The sequence below is a fragment of the Podarcis pityusensis genome (assembly GCF_964106645.2).
Source record: "Podarcis pityusensis genome assembly, chromosome: 1".
Classification (NCBI taxonomy): domain Eukaryota; kingdom Metazoa; phylum Chordata; class Lepidosauria; order Squamata; family Lacertidae; genus Podarcis; species Podarcis pityusensis.
In genome coordinates, this window is record NC_138028.1 from 84,548,611 (window position 1) to 84,557,424 (window position 8,814).

Consider the following 8,814-nt stretch of genomic DNA (forward strand, 5'->3'; position numbering starts at 1 on the left):
CTCAGCTTCTCTATTCCATTTAAAGCTTGCAGGCAATGCAGGTAGGTGAGGAGAATAAGATATAGGTGGTAGTTAGTGAAGAAAACTTGGACTAGAGAGATACCGAAACAAGCCAGTTTTTCAACATGAAAGTCTTAAAACTGGTAAGCAGAGGAACCTGCAAAGGTAGTCACAAATGGCTCCATGTCAGCCAAAGTGCAAAGGGATTTTAGCAGGTGAAATATGGAAAGGTAACTGGGGATAGAGGGCAAGATGTCTTTTAAGATGCTTCGTCTTGATCGTGTAACTTGCTCCCATTTCTAAGAATGTGTGTGCAGCCTTGCTGCACCAAAGCCCCATCTGGCCCAGCATCCCATATGCCTCTGGGAAGCCCATAACTGCACTCTCCCTACTTTAAGATTCCAAACAGCTGGTATTGCAGAGGCATGTCACCTCTACTACAGCTATCAGGAGGCCCTACCCTCCATGAATTTGCCTAATCCCCTTTTCAAGCCATCAAAGCTGTTGGCCACCACTACATCTAATGGAAGCAAGCTCCACCGTTTTGCTAGGCACTGTGGAAGAAAGACTTCGTTTTATCTGTCCTGAATGTTCCAACATCCTCTCCTCCACACCTCCTAAGGAGAGCTTGTTTCATCCTCCAAGCCGCATCATGCAGCCCCATTCATTTTATTCTCCCCAAACAGTTGACAAAGGAGCAGCTACATAAGAATCTTACATGTTTATTCAAAAAGATGTAGTAACCCCCCGTGGGGGAAAGGGGGGAGCACACATCTGGACAAAGTTGGCAAAAAAGTCAATCAAAAATACCCCCAAAAATAAAGACATCCCCAATCCCAGGGGAGCAGAATTTTTGGTATTGAATTCTTATTCAGCCGTTTTCTTTAAAAAAATTACATGGCTGGGCCCTGGGGAGGTAAGCAGCCGCTGTACACTGTAACCGCTACGCAAGACAGCCTGGGCCCCACACCTACAGCTAGGGGGGCAGGCAGGGCTAGTTACTTCTTGGCTTTGGCAGAGTTGCGTGGCGGAGTGATTGGGCGCCCACCAGGGTTCAATCCACTGAACTGGCCATATTTGCCCTTATTCTTGTCAGCCGGTTTCAGGATCTGTAGAATTCAAGAAATGAGGGGTGGGGAAGGGGATAGGAGAGAAAAGATTAGTTTCAGGGTAAAAGTTTAGTGTCATTGCAACCCACAACCCCATTTTACCTTTCGTTCAGTTGCTAAATAATCAAAGCAACAAAACAAGGACTGAAGCCCTCTTAAGTCAGATTTTTAGCACTTAAATCCAGGTCTTTAAACAGGCCTTAAGACCTAATCTATTTCAACACATGTTTTCTTTCTTGGTAGCTTTTTGATACTGCTAATTCTGGCATAATTTTTAAATCTTTTAAGCTAAAATACAGTGTTAATTCATCTATTTATTGTTCTTTTAACTGTTTCATGATCACTTTTATACTATCGTTTTAAGGTAATTGTATTTCATGTACATAAATAAATAAAATGTACTGTAAAAGCTGCCTCGGTGGGGTTTTTATATCCCATTCTCCCTTCTCCCCTCAATACAGCACCTAGGGGTATTTGTGCTGATGGAACAATTAGAAGAGCACAACACTGAATTTCTTCCATACATATTATATCACCCTGTGGCTTTGGGATTTTTTTCCTAGTTAAAAATAGCAGAGAGCTCTAGAAGAGCACTGGGCAAAAGCTAACTGGAAGAGCTCCCAATGGAAGAATGTAAACAAGTTTCACATTAAAAAATAAATAAATTACTGTAGCCCCAGAAGGCTGGTTATTTGGGCATTCCAGTTCACGTTTGTACAGAAACCTATTCTGATAAGCGATTCAGCATACAGAAAACCATTTTGAAATAGGACCGATAATTTATGAGATACATTTAAAATCAAAAGAGAGGTGTTCATATCCTGAGGTCCCACACATCTTATGTGGCATCCAGCATCAGGATAGTGGATCACCAAAAAATCTGCCTCTATTTTTTTTTAAGGCTTCTATCCTCCTTTACAACCCGCACACTATCAGAAGTGGGTAGAGAGTACTGGCAACAGGAAAAGAGGAAACTGCTATGCTCAATAGTCTTTACCTGGAAGGAGCACATAAGAGTCTCGTCAACACTCATCATTGCACCTGCATTATCAAACTCCCCACAGTAGTTCGGGGCAGAAAAGAGGGTCACCAACTGCCGTTTGGCAAAAAACTCATAGCCATCTTCTACCACCTATTGGAGGGGGAAGGCAAAGAGAAACAGAGGGAGAGGGCAGAGAATTAACCGTGAAGCAGGCATAGTATGTACATATTCCCCATGTCCTGCTTGTAGTTCCCCTGGGCCAGGATAGATGGGCCCTTGACTGACGCAGCAGGGCTCTTCTCCTGTTCCCACTCCCACAGCCCAGGCACGGACACCCCCCCCCTTCCAGGGCGGCCTCAGTGCCCCAACCTGGTGCGCTCGGCAGATCAAGTCCAGGTCATGCTTGTGAAGGAATTTGGCGACAACTTCTGAGCCAAAGGTGAAGGAGACCCCGCGGTCATTCTCGCCCCAGCCCTGCACGTCTTTGTCAGGATCGGACCACAGCAAGTCACAGAGCAGGCCCTGGTCAGGGACATCCGTGGGCCTCATGATCCGCCGAATCTGTTCCATGGACTGGAGGTCAGGCGAGAGCCCTGGAAAACAAGGTATACATACTGTCAATGCTGCCAAGGGACAGCAGGTGGGGAGGGGAGTTGTGCCAAGTTTATACCCTCTGCCAGGGCCAGCTCAAGCCATTTTGCTGCCTGAGGCAGAGCAGCGAATGGCACCCACCCCCTCCTTGAGTCAAGGCATATAGTACCCAAGGCCAGCCAAGTTATTCTGGCGCCCAAGGCAGAAAAATTACACAAACTTCTCCTACAGTTAAAAATACTAATAAAGCAAAACAGCCATTTGCTGCCCTTTTACATCACCCAGTATCATCTCCCCATGGCAGCCTCCTGACTCTGCCTAATGATAGGGCTGCGCCTGCCCCTCTACACATACTCTTCCCTTAACTAACCCCAACTGCTACTTTATGTCTTGACACATTGCAAGAAGGAAAAAAGAAGCAGTATCAGGAAATTACAGAGAAAGAAAAGCTAAATGGAATTAAGTATTCTACAGCATGAGTGCGCAGAAGGTAGCCTGATAAATTTTTGGATGATTTGTAAGGATCAATGGTGGTTTCCGATTCCTCATTATTTACAAACGGCACGGAAAAAAGAGAGAGGCTGCAGCTGTTTGCAAACCTACATGCCTGATCCATGGACAAGTTGTATATATTTCAGCCGCAGCAATCCTTAGCTCAGTGGTAGGTAGAGCAGCAGGTTCAATCCTTGGCATCCTATTTCCCTAAATATGCTTAGGATTGCACACAGTTCCTTAAAGCTGCAAGTTCTTTTTTTTTAAAGTCTCCTCCGTGCCTGGCCTTCTACTAATTGCTAGTCTCTCAGCCTCCGTGCTCCTCACCTATAAAATATAAGTAATAACTGGTTGCCATCGACCAGGTCTGTGCAGCTCTGTTGGATGGTTTTAAACCCGTGTGTTGGACTCCCTTATCTGGAGCAACCCAGCTGCAAATGTGTACTTGTCTATGCAGGTCACAGAATATGGAGCTCGCTGGGTGGAGGAGGCAGCTGCCTCTGCCAGCAGCCACTATTGTCCACCTGTCTCCAGTTACTGAATTTTATGGTGCTGATAAACAAACAAAACAAATCCTGCAAGCCCGAATCCTATCCACCCCTGCCAAACACGCGCTGAACTGATGCTCTCCCAGTGGGCCAAAAGAGACCTGGGGAAAGCCTTCGCTCCAAACTCCGCAGTAAAAACAAATGAATAAATGATGAAACCCTTGTAAAAAGTCTTGACCTTCTTCCCATTCGTGTAAACATTTCCCCGGGCTTTTATTCTGCCCGCCCCCCGAGGAAGAGCGCCAGCTCACCATGTGCCAAGGCACCTAATTCCAAGGTAGGTTGCTCCCACGGCCTGTGGCTGCAGCAGCTTTTGTTCTTTGCCAGAGACACTGCTGGTTGCAAACCACCTGGGACAGGCCACGCAAACACAGTCGCCAGTCGCAGGAGCAGCATTTTCTCCCCTCCAACCCAATCCCCATCTTTTCTGGGGCTGGCCCACCTCCATGGCAGCAGAAGATCTTCTCATCGACGATGGCAGCGATAGGCAGGCAGTTGAAGCAGTCCGTGAAGGTCTTCCACAGTTTGATGTTATAGCGCCTTTTACCTGCAAAAAGTGGGGGGATCGGGAAACGTTAGCAAGGAGAGAGAGAGAGAGAGAAAGAAAGAAAGAGAAAGAAGGGGCTATTTTGAGGAGCCATGCTCCTGCAATGTAGGGGGCTAGGGTCAGGGGGAAGGAAGAGAAAGAAGAGCATCCCAGTAAGAACAGACGGATGCTGGGGGGCCAGAATGACAGGTTAGGAGGGCCACATTTAGACCCCGGTCCTCTAGTTCCCCATCCCTATCCTCTCTCCACCCTCCACACTTGCACACCCACAGTTCTAAATAGGAGCCTTGCACTCACATTCATCATAAAAGCCATAGATGCGGTTGATGCTGGCACACTCGTGGTTCCCCCGCAGCAGGAAGAAGTTCTCAGGGTATTTAATCTTGTAGGCCAAGAGCAGGCAGATTGTCTCCAGCGACTGCTTCCCTCGGTCCACGTAGTCACCCAAGAAGAGGTAGTTGCTCTCTGGGGGGAAGCCCCCGTATTCAAAGAGTCGGAGCAGGTCATAGTACTGCCCGTGGATGTCACCTGGAAAAGGGGAGGGGGCAGTTGATAACAGAAGAGGAGCGCTGATGGAACTGTTGGAAATGTATGACGGATCATAACACAGCTCTTTTTCTGAGCAGGGGAGAGAGCAAGAGACCAAGAAGGGTACAAATGCAGATGATCCTCTTTCCTCCTCTCAGCTGCAAGGGTCTGAGGTGTTTCTAAGGAAGAGGCAGCGGCACAGATCCAGGTCCAGGTTACTGAGGTCTTATGCACAGGGTACCAGTGAACCCCTTTGTCCTCTCCATGTCCTCATGCCCCACCCCTTCTCCACTCTAAGCCCCACCCCTTACCTCTTCCTTTCTGCTTCTTTACGTTCTCAAATATTACTGTCCTCCTTTCTTCATCTTCTCCCCTCCTTCTACTTCCTTTCACCTGCTGATATTGCCTGTCTCCCTCTCACTTTCCTTTTCATTTTGCTCACTTTCTTCTGACTTCTGCCACTTTTAATTCGCACCTCCCTGTGACTTTTGCCCCTTCCTAATGTCAACTTGCCTGAAACCAAAATGAACAGGGAATCAGATGAAGGTTCATCACTGGCAGACAGGGGCGAGGTTAAGTGAGCTACAGAGTGAGCAGGCAGATTGCAGTCTTGGAGGGGAGGTCTGTGGGCCTCTCAAACCACCTGGGCCATGGGCCAGTGCCCCACTAGCATAGGACCTTGGCTGAGGCAGCAGCAATAGCATTAACTTACCACCCATCTCCAAAAACAGTACAGATGTGGCAGAACTTAACGAATACATACATACATGAATGTAAACACCACAGATTGAATAAAAGTATGATGAACAAAAGCCGCTCGTGGGGAGGGGGATATAGGTATTCCCAGTTTACCAAAATATTGAGATGCATTTCAGATTTATCCCGCTTGAGCAATTATAGGCTGACAGCTGTACTAAACAGTAGGTTGGAAACTTACCGCAAATCTTGAGCGGGGCTTCCAGCTCCAACAGGATGGGCTGGCTCAAGAAGATTTCTCGCGACTTCAGGCACAGGCCCCGAATCTCATTTTCTGTCAGCTGCACATTCTTGCCCGGGCGCGAGCCTTGCACTGGAAAACCAAAACATGCCATCTGACATCTGCAACACATGCCGCCCCATCCTTCGTAAACGCCAGTCTTCCCCACTCGCACCTCCTTCACAGAGACATTCCCAGTGCTCTCCTCTCTGGAAACAGTCCTGGTGCCCTGTCCAAATTTACTTCCTCTCCATGCCATGGAGATTGTCGCGTCACCAGAGGCAGAGCTGCATTCTTGACTTTGGGATGGCAAGGAGAATTGGGCAGGACATGCGAAGCCAGCTGCCTTGAAGTCCACCAATATATAAGTGCCTCAAGAGGCTAGTATTGGAAACCTTCGCTTATCACATTAGAAGGCCTAAAGCTGCACCACACCTGCATTATTTACTTTAGCGGGACTTCTGTTCCAGTACTTACGTTACTCATTGCCAGACATGAGGCTGGTAGTTTTCCTGCTCCCCCCCCCCCCCGCAAGTCTGTTGCCAGTCTGACCTATACCCTCTGGTACAGAAGCATTACAAGACACTAGGAGGAGTCCAAAAATCTCAAAAATGCAGGTGGCTACTTTTTAAAGGAATTCACCACCTTTAGCCATGCTCATGGGGACAAGAGCAGCAGAGCAAAACAAGCAGGATCAGTACACGGCGCTGGCATGTGAAAACCTAGAGCTTTGGAATTGCAGCTATGCTACCAGAAAGCCCCACCACCATCTGGAATAGGCTGGTGCAAACAACTCAATTTTATAATAGTTACAAAGGAACTTTCATAAGGCCACCAGTAATAAGGATTGGATTCCAAATATTAGGCAAACTTGGGAGGTTCTTGTTTTTAAATACTTCTGATTACTAAATGCAACTAAATAAACATGCTCTAGAAATGTCCCGATGTGTTTTTTCCTAATATGCACAGTGTGTGTGCAATATTTTTAATTTTATTTTCCTCATTAAACCCACATCACAAGCAGAGCATCAGCTTTGATTGCAAAAGATCCCATGTTCAACTCCTGGCATCTCCAGGGAACCCAAAAGAGCTGCTTCCAGTTGGTGGAGACAATCTGAGAGCTAGATGAACTGATGGTCCGACTCCGTACAAGTCAGTTTCTTATGTTCCTATGAGTAACCAATGCTGACTAATACTACTATGCCAGGTGAAGGCCTGCTGGGCAAACCCAAGCAAGCTTAACTCTGACTGCCTGTTCTTGTGTACACTGCTGCTTTCTTTCAGCTTCTATCCTCTAGTTGGGCAACAGGAACAGAAGCGTCCTACCTTACAAGGAAGTGGTTCAGGATAGTCCCAGCCAAACTGAAATCTCATCGCACCAGCACAGGTGTACATCTAGCTGGCCAGGAAAAACACAGCACTTTCCCTGGTCTGGTTACAACCCCAGTCTTCCCCAACTGCTGAATTCAGTGGGCCCTACTCTCAAGTAAACATGCTGAGGCTTGGGGCCGTTAAGTTTCTTCCTGGGGGTTTTTGCCAGCGCAATGCCCCATCTAGATTCTTGGCCAGATCCACCTGAGAAGAAGTGGAGAGGTTTGCTAGGGACAAGCCCCTTTCGGGGGCCTCTGGTCGCGGATCCACGGCTACAGTAGCCGCCTGCGAGAGCGGACAGGAATCCGCCCCGCCCCGCCGGGCTCTGCTCCCAGGTCCTGACCGTCGCCGAGGCGGAGGTGGGCCGACACCTGCGCTCCACCCCGCCCACAAAGCCGAGCCAAAAAGCAACGCTATTTCCCCGTAAAGAGGAACAGCACCTCCCTCTCCCCTCGCCGGCGCCTGCGGAGCATCGGGGCGGCACGGTTCCCACGCTCGCCATGCTTGCCCAATCGCTCAATAGGGTTCCATCGCCGTCATTGTTCGCATTACGTCGCGAGGGGCGCTCCCCCGCCCGACACGCGGGCGCAAGGAAATCCCACGGGCGTCGACACGCCCTTCTGGAGGCGCCGCCGCCCCCAATTCCCCTCGCCGAGCCTCCATCCTGCTACTTGCCCGCTTCGGATTCAGAAATTAGCCGTCCTTATCCAGGCCTCGCCTAGCGGGAAGCCGCGAGGAGGGAGCCGCACCCGGCAAAAAGAGGGCAGCAGCGATTTCGCGGTGCGGGGAAGCTCCGAGTTGAGTCCGAGGGCGCCCACGCGAGATCACGGCTGTCTTACTGCATTTAGTTCTAGTCACCCGACCCTCCCTGCGGCGCGTTAACAGCCGCGCTTCCTCCACGGAAGTTCACGCCAGAGCCTCACTTGGGGGGGGGGGAGGGAGCAGCCTGAGTTACGAGTTTCACAGGAGTGGACGGGGGGAGGGGGAAGGAAGTGTGTGGAGCACTGAATCCACGCAAAACTTACCCTGGTGATATACCTAATAGGAACACCCTCCCCCCAAAAAAGACAAAGGAGAATGGTTCAGCACTCACACATCTCCCCCCCCCCCGCAAAAGTGGCTGTTGCGTGCGTGGGTGCAAAGCTAGTACAGGGGTCTGCGCGGATTTCTCGCCGCCACGCGCGTTCGCAGCGGAGGCTGAAGCAGCAGCGTGAGCGGGGGCGCCTCCTCCGCCGCGCATTCCATCGCGGGGAGAGGAGCAGGAGGGCGATCGGGAATCTCCAGCAGCCCAGTCCAGCCCCGCGCGCAATTCTCCATGCGGGGCGGCGGCGCCGCAGCCAATGGCAAGGGTCCCCCCCGCCCGCTGCGCGCCCGGCCCCCGCGGCTCACCTTCCAGGAGGCGCCCGATGATGGAATCCAAATTGAGCTTCTCGCCGTCCGACATGGCGGCCCGCTTGGAGAGAGGAAGCTGCGCTGCCTGGGCTCCGCTCTCTCTCCCTCCGCCGCTCTCTCTTTCCGCGCCCCCTCCCGCCGGCCCGACTCGGTGCTCCCAGCGCAGGCGAAGAGCAAGGGGCAGCGCCGGCTCGGCTCTTCTTCTACCTCTTCGCCGAGGAGCCTCCGCCGAAAGAAGCAGCGAGCAGGAAGGGCAGACGCGAGCGCACAGGCCCCGG

The 8,814-nt window shown here is 50.5% G+C and overlaps 1 protein-coding gene across 1 annotated transcript; it reads right to left on the minus strand.

The window, feature by feature from the left end:
- Positions 1–706: 706 nt before the first annotated feature.
- Positions 707–8,811, minus strand: PPP1CA (protein phosphatase 1 catalytic subunit alpha). Its single transcript, XM_081000603.1, has 7 exons — positions 8,534–8,811; positions 5,735–5,866; positions 4,567–4,797; positions 4,165–4,269; positions 2,461–2,684; positions 2,107–2,241; positions 707–1,109 (listed from the first exon to the last, which is right to left on the minus strand). The coding sequence occupies exons 1-7, from the start codon at positions 8,586–8,588 to the stop codon at positions 999–1,001; spliced, it is 993 nt and encodes a 330-aa protein (XP_080856729.1). The 5' UTR covers positions 8,589–8,811; the 3' UTR covers positions 707–998.
- Positions 8,812–8,814: the final 3 nt, after the last annotated feature.

What these genes read in the sequence shown, in the direction of transcription:
- PPP1CA (XM_081000603.1), bottom strand. Translation starts at nt 8,588, where the DNA reads ATGTCGGACGGCGAGAAGCTCAATTTGGATTCCATCATCGGGCGCCTC. An exon ending in GATCTTCTGCTGCCATGGAG is followed by an intron (nt 2,685 to 4,164) that starts GTGGGCCAGCCC and finishes CTTGTTTTCCAG; the next exon opens with GGCTCTCGCCTGACCTCCAG. An exon ending in TGATCTGCCGAGCGCACCAG is followed by an intron (nt 2,242 to 2,460) that starts GTTGGGGCACTG and finishes CCCCTCCAATAG; the next exon opens with GTGGTAGAAGATGGCTATGA.